Source organism: Ochlerotatus camptorhynchus, unplaced genomic scaffold (assembly GCF_037179485.1).
Source record: "Ochlerotatus camptorhynchus isolate MF236.1 unplaced genomic scaffold, CSIRO-AGI_Acam_v1.1 ptg000015l, whole genome shotgun sequence".
Classification (NCBI taxonomy): domain Eukaryota; kingdom Metazoa; phylum Arthropoda; class Insecta; order Diptera; family Culicidae; genus Ochlerotatus; species Ochlerotatus camptorhynchus.
This window is the reverse complement of record NW_027040507.1, coordinates 3,684,823-3,698,472: the sequence shown is the minus strand read 5'-3', so window position 1 is coordinate 3,698,472 and position 13,650 is coordinate 3,684,823. Positions and strand designations below refer to the sequence as shown.

The 13,650-nt window shown below is 42.6% G+C and overlaps 2 protein-coding genes across 3 annotated transcripts; one reads left to right on the top strand and one right to left on the bottom strand.

Moving 5' to 3' along the window:
• Nucleotides 1-221: 221 nt before the first annotated feature.
• Nucleotides 222-10,307, top strand: LOC135702044 (zinc finger protein 236-like). Of its 2 annotated transcripts, none has more exons than XM_065223025.1 (6): nucleotides 222-268; nucleotides 738-1,184; nucleotides 1,246-1,374; nucleotides 1,431-1,894; nucleotides 1,953-3,001; nucleotides 9,878-10,307. In XM_065223025.1, the coding sequence occupies exons 2-6, from the start codon at nucleotides 747-749 to the stop codon at nucleotides 10,189-10,191; spliced, it is 2,394 nt and encodes a 797-aa protein (XP_065079097.1). In that variant the 5' UTR covers nucleotides 222-268; nucleotides 738-746; the 3' UTR covers nucleotides 10,192-10,307. The 2 variants fall into 2 exon arrangements, with proteins under 2 accessions (XP_065079097.1, XP_065079088.1); XM_065223016.1 differs by having other exon boundaries at nucleotides 228-278.
• A 15-nt stretch (nucleotides 10,308-10,322) lies between these two features.
• On the bottom strand, nucleotides 10,323-12,588 carry Tif-IA (RNA polymerase I-specific transcription initiation factor RRN3 homolog Tif-IA). The gene is made up of 3 exons (XM_065223041.1): nucleotides 11,748-12,588; nucleotides 11,062-11,685; nucleotides 10,323-10,999 (listed from the first exon to the last, which is right to left on the bottom strand). The coding sequence occupies exons 1-3, from the start codon at nucleotides 12,284-12,286 to the stop codon at nucleotides 10,345-10,347; spliced, it is 1,818 nt and encodes a 605-aa protein (XP_065079113.1). The 5' UTR covers nucleotides 12,287-12,588; the 3' UTR covers nucleotides 10,323-10,344.
• Nucleotides 12,589-13,650: the final 1,062 nt, after the last annotated feature.

Genomic DNA, 13,650 nt, shown 5'->3' with positions numbered 1-13,650 from the left:
GTGTTTGACTGCACAGGCGATGAAATCAACTCAAATGTGGGTTAAATTCGTCTCAATTCGTCACATGTGCCTCTGCTTGAACTCGTCTAAAAAGGTGAGAACTGCAGCAGTATCCTCTCGAGCTCAAAATGTCCCGCACTGCAACAATTCGCCACATGGGGATAGACTAGAGTAATACTTTCCGCTCACTTTATCACAAATTTTTTGTATGATCGCAGAACGTAAACAATCATTGGTGCGAAATTCTCATACAAATCTTACAATTTTGGTAAGCAAAAGTAAGTTATTGTATAGAATAATATATATATATATATATATATTTAAAACTCCAAAGTAATATTTGAATCATTAAATATAGTTTTTGCGATGAGAATCGTTGTTATGCATTTTAATCTTATTAAAAAATTATTAGGCTTTCGAACATCTCTTAATTTTATGAGGGATGTTCAAGTTGACTTATGTTAATACATTAATTTCACGAAAGTAAAAATGTAGATAATTATGTTTTCCATCAAATGCTTCATAAACAAATATTCAAACGTAGGTAGAGTAAAGTTTCCCAAACATTATGTTAGTTTGCGTGGGCGAGCTAAGAATTTCTTCATACTACATTTGAATCTTTATTTATAAAAGCTTTTTGAAAATTCACAGGAATTAACAAAAAATGTATCACTGCAATAACAAATACACTACTTAGACATTAACATGCATTGTCATTTAAACATTTCTTGAAACAGATACAACTTATGGAACCAGTTGCGATTGGGCCCATTACCAACCATGATGACGAAATCGATAGAGTTCCTGAAAAGGTTACAGCACAGCATCGCTGCGGTCACTGCCCGGTCGTTTTCCGAAGCAAAGCCCTTCTTGCTCGCCACGCCAGACAGTTGCATCAACCGGCGAAGAAATTCCAGTGCCCTCACTGCGATGCTGCCTACAATTCGTCGAAAAACTTCGCCCTCCATCGCGCCGCCATCCACGGTCCCAAACCGTTCAAATGCCCCAAGTGTTCGATCACCTTCCGTCGGCATGCCACTTTGGTGGGCCACATCGAGCGACACTATGTCAGCGAGGATCACATATGTGCCGTGTGTGATAGCGAGTTTCAATCGCTGGACGAGCTGAAAGTCCACGTCTACGAGGGCCACGAGGAGGGACTGAAAAAGAAGCATGCCACCAAGGTGGGTTTTTTGCAGGTTTTGAATTAGTCATTAGATTATTTAGGCAGCTTAATTTTCGTAGAAAATCAATATAGCGGCATCTACAGACAAACGAACCTTCAAGTGCAATTTGTGTGAGGACAAGGTGTTTGCCAAACGAAGCTTGCTCGAAAGGCATTTCCTCGTACACACTAAGCAGAAACCTTTTGTGGTAAGTTTTTAAAAACCGTTCTCCGTTTATTTGATTGATATGCATTCCTTCAACAGTGCGACGTCTGCGGTAAGGCCTTCAATCAGAGGAGCACCCTCAAAACTCACTCGTTGGTGCATAGCAAAATACAGGAGTTCATCTGTCTGCTGTGTGGTTTGAAATTCTCGCAGAAGGTAAATCTCCGGGTGCACATGCTTCGAGTGCACCCAAAACGAACCGCTTCCCTTGCTGGCAGACTTCCGTGCCCGTACTGCCCGTGCCTATTCAAGAAACTTGGAAGCTTGAATGCCCACAAAACGAAAGTGCATGCAGCCCTCCTAGCGGAAGCAACCAAAATTCCGAAAGAAGGTTCACAGGGAAACTCTCCTAGGAAGGACGTTGAGTGCACAGTAAATGTAAATACTTCGGCACCGGGCATCGTCTACAAATGTGGTAGCTGCGGAATGAATTTCAACGATATGGTTCAATTGAGCAAGCACATGAGAGTACATTCGAACGATGTCCATCATTATAGTAGGAGGTAAGTTCAAAATTCATCCACAGATTTTTCCAAAGCTTCGACCTATTTCAATTTCCAGACTTGATCATCATGCGCCGGAAATAGTGCAGCCCGTTGTGGCTAGTCGAAGCCAAGATCACCTTCAGGGAGCCAACGAGCAACGACGCTACCCATGTACGATCTGTCCCGCTGCGTTCAAGAAATCCAGCCATCTCAAACAGCACCACAAATCGCACTACGGCATCAAGGGCAATCGCTGCGGAATCTGCGACAAAACATTCACCACTAGCCACACTCTAAAGGTGCACTGCAACAGCCACAGTCAGAATTCCCAGCTTCACTACAAGTGTGATCAATGTCCGACCAGCTTCAGTCTGCAATCGAGTCTCCGAAGGCACCAAAAGCTGCACGAACATCCCGATCGATCCTACAGCTGTCCTTATTGCAATCGAACGTTCAAATGGTTTCAAAATTGTCGGACACACATCAAAGCGTCCCACTCGGAGGTGGCTGGAAGTTTCCTGGAGCCGATCGTGAATTCTTCCGATGTTGGTGGTACGAACTCTGCTCAACCGGAGGAAACCATACCTAGCGTCGAAGTTCCAGAGATGTTGATCGACTTGAGTAATCTACCCTCGAACGTGAGCATTGTCGATATCAGCAATCTTACCAATTGCATCGTAAAAATCGATGATCAGCTGTATGAACTTCCGGTGCAAATCGAAACCAACCATCCGTTGAATGACGGAATTGGCTCGACTGAATCCGATTTTGTAGAATTACCGAGTGGAGAAGTGATTATCCAGGATTGTGGGCAAATGGACGAAAGCAACAAACTGAATACCTCGGATGGTTCACTGTATCAGTATATGAACGAAACGTCTGGGGAAGGTTTCTCGCAGGAAGAGGTGCCTAATGATGTGGATATGACTATTCTACCGGGCGGTGATGCTAATCCAACGAACCAACAACAGTCCAGGCCGAAGGATAGTAAGATTCCGAACAAGACGGAGCAGGATCTTTTCGCAGAACTGGTTGAAGATGGGAAGAAAAAGTACAGCTGCAAAGGCTGCCGGAAGGTGTTCAAAAAACCGGTGGACTTGCGACGGCACATACGGACCCATACTGGTAAGTTTGGATGGGATTTTGAACGCACCGACTTATTCGTTGATACCTTTTACGGCGTTGAGAATGCTTATCCAGAGTTGCGACCTATCACAATCACCATCATCAAACAGCTGATGGTAGTAACGGTTTGTACATTCCTATCAATGTGCTCGCCCTAATAAAAAATAACCATAAACGAACGTTAACCCAAATCATTGAACTATTCCACAAATGGTTTGGATGATACCCAGAACACGTCGTTAAGCAAATTAACCATACAATTTTTATTAGGGCGTCGAAGCTCTCTCCATGACCATCCATCAAGTTGACGAAAGAAGTAAAAAGCAACTGGTGAATCTAGTCTTCTGTTGTGATCCATCACCGATCTGGTCAATCCTGACAATCACGACACTCATCTGTGCTCGTTTTGAAGCAGTTGCTGCTTTGCTTGTTTATGTGAGTGTGTTGGTGATTGAGCCCAACAGCTTCCGTTTAATGTTGCCTGCTTTGTTTGTAACTTGTAACCTGCCGAGATGAACTTGGAATGCGAAGGCATTGTTTTCATTTTCTTCTGTCGTTTCGCTTTTTCTCATGATCGTACTGCAGAAGTCTTCACTCTTTTCGTTGTGCTTTTCATTATCAGCAGCGAGTGTAACGATTTGCTTGTGAGCAGCGACCATTACTGGTGAATGTTGTTTTCCATGGCTCTAACTCTCACTGCGTGACAAAACGATCTGTAAGCGATAGTCGGTTGATGCGAAGACGAGTGTCACGTGAGTGTCATGATATTTTGCATCACTGACTTATCATTTAGGCCTAGTCTGCACGGTGTATGAGGTGAGATGACTCGCTGTCACTAGTGAAGTGACAATTGTCACCTCGGGTGGGGTGACTCTCCGTGCAAATCAAATGGAGAGTCACCTCACCCGAGGTGACAACTGTCATTTAACCATCACTTCGACTTAACAGTCACCTCACCCCACACGTCGCGCAGAATAGGGCCGGATTGTCAAGACAATAATACACACAGGTGTTAATTTGACTTTGGACTTTGAAGTTTGAGCTAGTTAAAGTAGCTTTAATTTATTTATTTATTTATTTATTTATTATTCTCTTCATCGGACTTTTGTTTTCTACATGAAGATTGATGGAGAAAAGCCTGTTTGGCAAATATTTGCGCAAATAGGCGTAAAAACCCCATACCTTTTCAAAATACAAGGAACAATATAAAAAGGACAGAAAACACATTAATTATAAAAATAAACACCGAATAATAATAATAAAACTATGGTCTTCACTAGGGGAAGGACAGCTCCAAGTATCAGTATCTAGGGGAAGTACAACTTGATCTGACGTAATATTTGATGTAAAAATTGCACAAAATGGTAGTTATTTTAGATTTTAGTATAAATATTAATGATATTAACTGTCAAGCGGAAAGCTACAAAGCAAAAAAATTAACAGTGTTAACTTTAACGCATACACGGTTAGAAAAAAGTACCCAAAATTAAGTTCTTTTCACTCATCTCGGCACTATAGTGCAGGAACCCAAAAGTAGGTAAAGCGGGTCAAAGTAAATTTCATTTACTTGTGTGCAATTCGTATGGAATTTTCCACTGGCTATTTAACCAAAAGTAAGTTAGTTGTACCCAACAGTAGGTAAATATGATTATACTCAACGATGGGTTCCCACACTTTACTACCCCTGTTGGGTGGTTTTGCTCCTCCGTTTTTGACAACATTAGAAGGAGAAAAGGAGACAAACTCGTCAAAAGTAGGTAAAAGTGAATTTTCCGTTGGGTACTTTTTTCTTACCGTGTACATTCAATTACGTTTCACCGTTGTTGTTTATGTTTACTGCAGCTTTCTGTTGGTCATCATTTTGGCCTAGATTTTCGTTTTCGATAGTTCTGATCGTTTTCGGCTTCGGCTTTTAATGATAAAAACGACACTGGACGTTCCCCCAGCAGCAAATCTCTCCAGGTTACAGGCTCATGGCGAATCGAGAGTAATACGACCACGGAACCATCACTCTGGGACTCCGTTTACAGGGACGGCGTAGTCAGTCGATTCCCGTTCCATCGGAGGACAGTACATTGATTCGCAGACGTGAAAATTAATGGCTATTTCCTGGGAACGGAAGTGCGGCCGAATGTATTAGAACAAGGAGAGGATTTCGGTGGCGGTGGCCAGCAAGATTATCAAGGAATGACTTGCCTCTCGTGTGAAATCCATTTTTGATTAAACGAATGTCAAATGTACACTTAAAACCAAACATAGTCAAACACAAACAAGCAACTGTCAGACTAAGGATAAGATTCGCAAATATCACACATATTAAAATATTTAATATTTCCACCATCGGTATTGATGCCGATACTTGGAGCTGTCCTTCCCCTAGATCAGTATCAATACCGATGGTGGAAATATTAAATATATTAATATGTGTGATATTTGCGAATCTTATACTTAGTCTGACAGTTGTTTTTTGTTTGTTTTTGACTATTCTTGTTTTAAGTGTACATTTGACATTCATTTAATCAAAAATGTATTTCACACGAGAGGCAAGTCATTCCTTTGTGATCTTGCTGGCCACCGCCACCAAAATCCGCTCCTTGTTCTCATAAATTCGGCATTTTTTGGTAGCTGTTCTCAGTGCACATAATCGGCCGCACTTCCATTCCCAGGAATTAATTTCCACGAATTCTTCATCGTCTATGAACCAATGTGCTGTTCTCCTATGGAACGGGAATCGATTGACAACGCCGCCCCTGTTAACGGAAGCCCAGAGTGATGGTCCCGTGGTCGTATTACGCTCGATTCGCCATGAGAATGCAACTTGGAGAGATTTGTTGCTGGGGGAACGTCCAGTACCGTTTTTATCACGAAAAGCCGAAGTCAAAATCGATCAGAGCTATCGAAAACGAAAATATAGGCAAAAATTATGACAAACAGAAAGCTGCAGTAAACATAAACAACAACGGTGCAACGTCATTGAGTGTATGCGTTAAAGTTACACTGTTATTTTTTTTTACTTTGAAGCTTTCCGCTTGACAGTTAATATCATTAATATTTATACTAAAAATTATAATATCTACCAATCTGAGCATTTTATACATCAAATATTACTTCAGATCAAGTTGTACTTCCCCTAGGGTCTTCATCATAAAAAAATAACCTCGTCGTATGGCATGGAATTGTTCGTCTTGCAACAATTTGCTGATTGAAAGCAGTTGCATGTGTCGAACCATATCGTCACCTATCCAGCAGACTACGTTGAATCCGTTGACGAAATGTTTCCACTCTGCAGTTGAAATCGAAAAAAAACTTAGAATTAATTGAAACGGGCAGACATGAACCGTATTGGATCATGTAATCCGTAATTAGCTGCACGGGGTCCGAGATGCAGGAAACTTCTCGATCGTAGAACTCATTCAGGTGCATAGATTTCTAATTCAGCCAAAATCCCGGGAGAGTCGATTTAGCTTATCAGCACTTTTGCTGCAAAAACTGCCTGGTTAATCTTCCGCCTACGTTCAAGAGTTTCAATACCCGATCTTCGTAGGGTGGAAGGTTCGTAGGATCGTACCAAGGAAGGTGGCGAAGAGCGTAACGAACGAATTTCCTCTGAACAGACTCGATCCTCGCTATCCAAACTGTTTCATACGGACACCATACTACTACACCAAATTCCAAGATCGATCGCACTAGAGAACAATATAGAGCTGTCAGGCAGGTAGGATCCCGAAACTCATCAGAGATCTTAAAGATGAACCCGAGTTGCCTGTTAGCTTTGGCTATGATATCCGTGTAATGTAGCTTAAATGTCAAAGCAGAATCAAGTGTTCACCCCTATTCTGTATTTCGTTTCGAACGGAATTCTCATACAAAAAAATATTTTTTTGTATGAGAATTTCGTTCGAAACGAAATACAGAATAGGGGTGGTAATTCCTAGATCACGAACGTTGTCCACACGCTGCAGAGGTTGGTTATCGATCGTATAATTGAATGCAATAGGTTTTAGCTTGCGATGGAAAGTGATGATATTGCATTTTTGAACATTCAACGTGAGAAAATTCCTAGAGCACCACTCTTCGAAACTATCGATCAGGTGCTGCAACCGCAGGCAGTCAGTGAAGCATCGCACAACCATGTACATCTTAACATCGTCTGCATAGAATGACCGGCAGCCAGTTGGAAGTATCAAACCGATTTCGTTAATGAATATGGAGAATAGCAGCGGTCCCAAATTGCTGCCCTGAGGAACGCCTGAGTTGTTTGAAAAATAATCCGATTGATCAGACCCGATTTTCACACAAAGCTCTCGATTGGTAAGATACGATTCAAACCAACGAGTGAGTCCATGAGAAACACCAAGCTTATTGAGTTTGGCAAATAGAATGGCATGATCAACCCGGTTGAAAGCAGCCTTGAGATCCGTGTATACGACGTCCACCTGTGCCCCTGCCTCCATATTCCGTAGGCATAGGGAAATGAAAGGAGCGAGGTTTGTTGAGACCGAACGTTTGGGGTGGAAACCATGTTGGTCAGGAGAAATGTAGTTTCTACAGCTGGCAAATAAAGCGTCGTTGATGATTATCTCGAAGTAATTCCTCGGAATTCTCCACATTTTGTTTGTCTCCTTTCTTGAAAATCGGGAACATGAACGAAGATTTCCAACGAGAGGGAAATACACCTTGTTGTAACGAAAAAATGTTGAGCATCTTTTGAGTATGAACGATGGAATGCCGTCAGGCCTAACAGCGTTCGAGAATTTCAGCTTCTGGATGGCAGAGTCGACGAGGTCCGATGTGACCGTGAAAATATCAAAGCTGAACGCGTCACTGGGAGTATCTCTGATCCCTTCAGCAACTTGGCTTAACGATGCCGTTGAATCGTTGAAAACACTCTTGAAATGCTCAGCCAGGAGGTTACATTTCTCTAAAGAAGTGTTGGCTCTTTTATCGGTTATATGAATCTCAACCGGTAGCCCATCCTCTTTCCTTTTTGTCTTCACAAACGTGCAGAATAGCTTAGGATTACGCCGGAGATTGGTCTGCATACGTCTTGAGTACTTCTTGTATAGAAAACGGTTGTACATTCGGTAGCAATTACTTGCTAACGAAAATAATCGCTTGGTGAATGGATTACGGGACTGGCTGTATTTTCGAAGAGCCTTCGATCTCACACGCTTCAAGTGTTGTAATCGAGCATTGGACCATGCAGGTTTTGGAGCAGGTCTCCTCAGAGGCACACAATCCATTATTAATCGGCTAACAACTTCGTCGAAATAGTTAACGGCTTCATCAATGGACGAACACAAGTCAAGCGACTGCCAATCTACCTGGGCCAGTGAGTGATTCAATGCGACGTAGTCAGTTCTACGAAAGTCCAGGCTTTGTACATCAACGATGTTTTCATAGAGAACAGGAACTGATCGATTGATGAATGCTTCCAACGCTGGATGATCGGCGCTAGATGTATCAGAGGCTCAGATGCCTCAGCGACACTGCACTCTAGTCCGGTGGCTTCGTTCACCAACACAAGATCAAGCAGCCGAGAGTTTCTGTTTGGTAGAGAATTAATTTGCATTAAACCATGCAGGCTAAAACCATCCAAAAGAGCACAGCAGGAGGCAGGCATGTACGACCGAAGAATGTCAATGGTTGGATGATCATTCGCGGAAATATTCCAAACAAGCCCAGACTGGTTATAGTCGCCAAATAGCAGAGCTAGATCGTTGTGATGTAATCGGGACAATACAGCACCAATGGAACTGATATGGTTCTTAACGCAACTCAAATTAGATTTACGGTCAGGAGGAAGGTACATAACGCCGATGCTTATCATGTTGCGTGACGTCGTAATCTTCACCCATAACTGCTCAAGAGAAGTATTAACCGGAGCAGGATCGAGGCAACAGTTCAGTCGTTTGGAAACCGCAATCAAGACGCCACCACCGCGTGATTTGGCACTGTTCATCCGGTTACGGTCATTACGAAAAACTGAGAACCTACTGCCAAATAATTGTGCTGAGTGAATTCGATCATCTAGCCAGGTTTAAAGTATGGTTCCACTGTGAATTCTTCGGATCCTTTTACAAAAATTGAAAAAACTTCAACTCTATTTGCTTGGTTGCTGAACACAAATCCATAAAGATCTTGCTAATCGAAAATAAATTGAGCGTCAACTCAGGAATATGTAGAACATCTTGAACTTCAATCGAACCTTCATGCAACTTCAAATTACCAATACCCTTCGCCACGGTCTTGATTGCTTATTTGCTTTAACGATTGCATGATCTTCATGTTCTTTCTCCGTGATATTGTCCTTGGCTTTCATTTTATGTGAACTTGTTGTTGATTCATTGATACAGCATGAGGAAAATTTCCATAACATGACACTTTGGATATCTTGGCTTGTGCCTTGAATAGAAATATTCATTTCCCGTACCTCTCAAATGCCATTTGCATTCCTGTTTTATCATCGGGTTGTAGTCTTCCAGAAGTATCTTCATTTGAAGAAATTCCAACCAATTCATCATTTCAACAAGCTTTTTGTAAACAAACCTTCTTATGCCCTTTTCTCGCCACCCATATGACACCAACGCAAACCTTTAACATCACCGGGTAGGGGACACTTTCCCCTTCCCGATGATATTGCTGGTTTGCGTGGGCGACCCTCGGTTGGTGAGAAAAGGGCCTACAAAGGTTTATTTACAAAAAGCTTGTATGCCCTTTTCACATGTTGTTCTGGATTTACTCTTATCGCATTTGATCATACTGTGACGCAAATTGAAAGGGGCAGCTCTTCACCGATCGACAGTGTTGCCAAAACACTGGTTATTCAGCTGTGCCTCCAATTTGTTAAATCCTAACTTTCATCCATTATTGCAGGCGAACGCCCATTCCGATGTGATCAGTGCTCGAAAGGCTTCACCCTGAAAACCGTTCTCCAGTCGCATCTGAAAACGCACGAAGCACAACGGGAAATGGTGCCCTGTCCGGAAAAAGGGTGCAGCAGTAAATTTTCCAGCAAGACCAGCCTCGAGCTGCACCGTCGTATTCACACCGGAGTCCGACCGTTTCAGTGCGGCGTTTGTACCCTCACCTTCAGAACATCCGGGCACATGCAGGCGCACATGACATCCCACGAACGGCTGGCCAAGCGTCGGGAGCAAACGAATTTTGAGCTCCTGTATCAGGAGTGATATTTTTTTTGTTTGGCATGGACCATTCTTGCATTCCAATCTGTGAAGACTGTGATATGAATAAATCTGTAAGCTTTCGAGTATTGTGCATATGCACTACAATGAATGAAATATATTATGAAAAGGATTCTTTTTTTTCGAATTGTATCGAACCTAGCTATGAAATCCGGGAGATACGCCGTAGGAGTAGGTAAAGTGCATATCACCCCCTTCCGGGCCACCATTCTTCAGTCGTTTGCTCTCGTGAATGAAATCGTCCACATCTTCCGAAACGGACTCATAGCGCTTTCTGCCTCGAGCTTCCGATGAACTGATTCCGTGATCCTCTTCCACCTCGCTCGCTTGATATTGCAGGAAAATCGGCTCGATTCGTTTGCCGGATTTCTTCAACATGTATGGATCGAATGGGAAGAAAGTGTCCAGGCATTCTTCCGGGGTTTGGGATTCGTTTTTGTAGATGGTAGCCAGTTTTCGCCGTGCGTTCCGTTCCAGGATCGTGTGACAGTAGGCCAACTGGTGGGCACGGGTTACTCCAGCAAAAGCGGTTGCCACTGCCGGGAGGCACACTCTAAGCGGATTAAGGTGGCATGTAACGATTGAGGACAGTTGCAGGGTTTGAAGGAAGATGAGATTTTTAGCACTGGATGTGAGCTGTCTGCTGCGGAATGCAATCACATAGAAAATGGCCTGGCAAACCGAATAGAACACCATATGGGCTCTCAGCGATTGATTGTACTGCATCGAGTCCGTTCGTTGGATGTAGTGGTGCACCCATTGTGAGAATTCTTGTAGAGTGGACTTAAGAAGACTACAAAGAAAGAGCATTTCGTGAATAATTTGATAAATTTCAAGACGCAGAAATGTACTTACATTATTGGAACAAAATTTGCACGTGCCAGCATGCTGGCAATGTAACCGACGGCCGCCTGGCGCATCGGTGGGGAAACATTAGGATTAATCACTTGCTTCCACAAATACGTTATGAAATACTCAACGTAAGATTGTTTAAAACTACAAAAATAAAACATAAGGAATTGCACATGATGCGTATTGTGCGTGGGAAGAATATGATTATCGAACAGAGCTAGCAGAACTTTGAACATTCTATCTGCGTCGCTTGCATTTACGGATGTTGCCCGTCGCTGGATGTACTCGAACATCTTTTCCATACAACAATCCAGGGTTTCAGCAATCGGTAGCTTCATCGTAGCATCATCTCCTAATTCCTCATCGATCAATCCCATCGGGTCTTCATCCATCGTAAAAATCTGATGGTCATCTTCCGGAAACTCAGCATCTTCAATCTCATTTCGCGGAGTATTTACATCTATTGTAAGCAACCGATTGAAGACAATTTCCAACAGTTCCTCCGAGAACATCGACGAATGTTCAGTCATCCAAAGCACGTTATGTAAGTAGCCGCATATTACATGAGACGACTTTTTAAAGTACGGAAACTGCTTCCTCAACTGCACTAGTATCACATTGAATATCCTGTTGAAATAAACAATTTGTCATATAAACTACTCTTCGAAACATTTTCACCCTATACTCACATCGGAATAACATTCTTTAGCCTTGCGATCAAATCATGAACCGGAGCAAAAACTTTCGACACCTCTTCGCTCGGCACCCCGTGAGTCCACCCGGTCCGGTCTTCCTCCTTCGGTACGAACTGCTGCACCAGCTTCGCCACAGCCAGTGACGTGTAATTGCTGTGCGCTACCAACAGTTCTATCACAAATTCCATATAGATCTCCTGAGCCGATTCGCTTCTCGCCAGCCAGTTCACCGACAGGAGAGCCTCCACCAGCATTCCGAAGTTCGAATTCAACATGTAAACGCATCGTTTCGATTCGACGAAAACCTGCTGGAACTTGCCGTCGTCAAACTGTTCCTCCTTAACCGCGGCCAATAGATGCTCGAAACGCTGCAGCCGATTGCTTTCCAGCGCATCCTGGAGCACCGACTCGACCGAGAGGTCATCGAATAGGACCTTCTTCTGCGACAAGCTCGCATTCAACTTCGATCCTTCCAAGCTGGGGTACGGTTTTAAAATAGATGAAATACGACGCTTTTCCGCTGTGACAGACATTCTATCATGGCCAAATTGGATTCAATCCTTGATACGCGGAAGAAATCCAATGCAAATCAAGGTTAGCAGTAGCCGTATAGGTACGTAGCACTAATAATTATTGTTTACCAAATTTTGAGCAGTAGTTTACGCTTTCGGCTGGGTGATTTTCAATCAAAATTTTCCCCGTTTTAATTTTTCACTCAATTTGTATCGGTTAAACAGCAATTTTACAGAATTTTCCACGTTATGACTCGATTTTTTCACAATTTCACGTAAACGAGCACGTTTTAACACGTTTCGCAGATTTTACTCACCACTGCGAATATTAGTTTGACGTTTCGAATCGCGACCGCGAGAGCGGAATTTTTTTTTCCAGTTTCTGTTTTGATTCTCCTCTTTCTATATTGACCACAAACGAACCGAACAATAGCCCACTGGTTTTATGCTTTGTGTTTGAGAAAGTTTCGAAGATGGCTGCGTTCTTGATGAGCAACAGGCACGTGCACAGATTGCGGGCAACGTCAAGGGTTTCACATGTTGATTTCAAGGGGGGGAGGTGGCTGTCAAATACGAAGAATTCAGTGCCAACATTTCAAAGGGGCGTAATTGCTTTTGTAAACAATGACTTTAGCCATCAATTTCTCGCGAATGAAATCTTACCTCTTCAAAATAACAATGCTAGCTGGTAGAGGAAACATTCCTCTACCTACTGGTGTCATTATTTTTCATGAGTGAGCTTTTATTCGCGAGAAATCGATGGCTAAAGCCATAGTTTACAAATGCAATTACGCCCCTTTGAAATGTTGGCACTGAATTGTCGCCTACCTCGCATAACTGGTTCCAAACGTAAACAAGCCATAAGAAACCTACATCGTTTGTTTACGTTTGGAACCAGTTTCATACAAGAATGATGAGTAGGCTGATTTGACAGCACGTTCCCTCCCAGGTTGATTTACGCAGTGGCGTCCACCACAAGCAGAGCATCCTTTAATCGTATGGTCTGGTGGAAAATCGACTTAATGTATGGCGAAATTCACATTTATTTAAAAATATTAATAATGGTGCAATTAGTTTAATGCATTATTTCTACATAATGTCACGATTACTAAAAATAACAAAATGGATAAATTTTATCACCGCTAGAAGGAAGATTTCAACACGGCGAATGAGAACGACCCAAACTTGAATTTAGTTCACTCATAATCGCCAAAAGTGCAGGAACTCAGCGATGAGTAAATTTGTCTCATGTTTTCCTTGGTTTTTCCAGGGAAAAATTCCTGAATTTGAGAAAAGTAAAGATTGGATTAACTCAGTCTATTGGTACTACTCCGAGGCTGAATACATTTTTCGTCAATTTCCTCATTTTCCGGCAGATTTTTTAG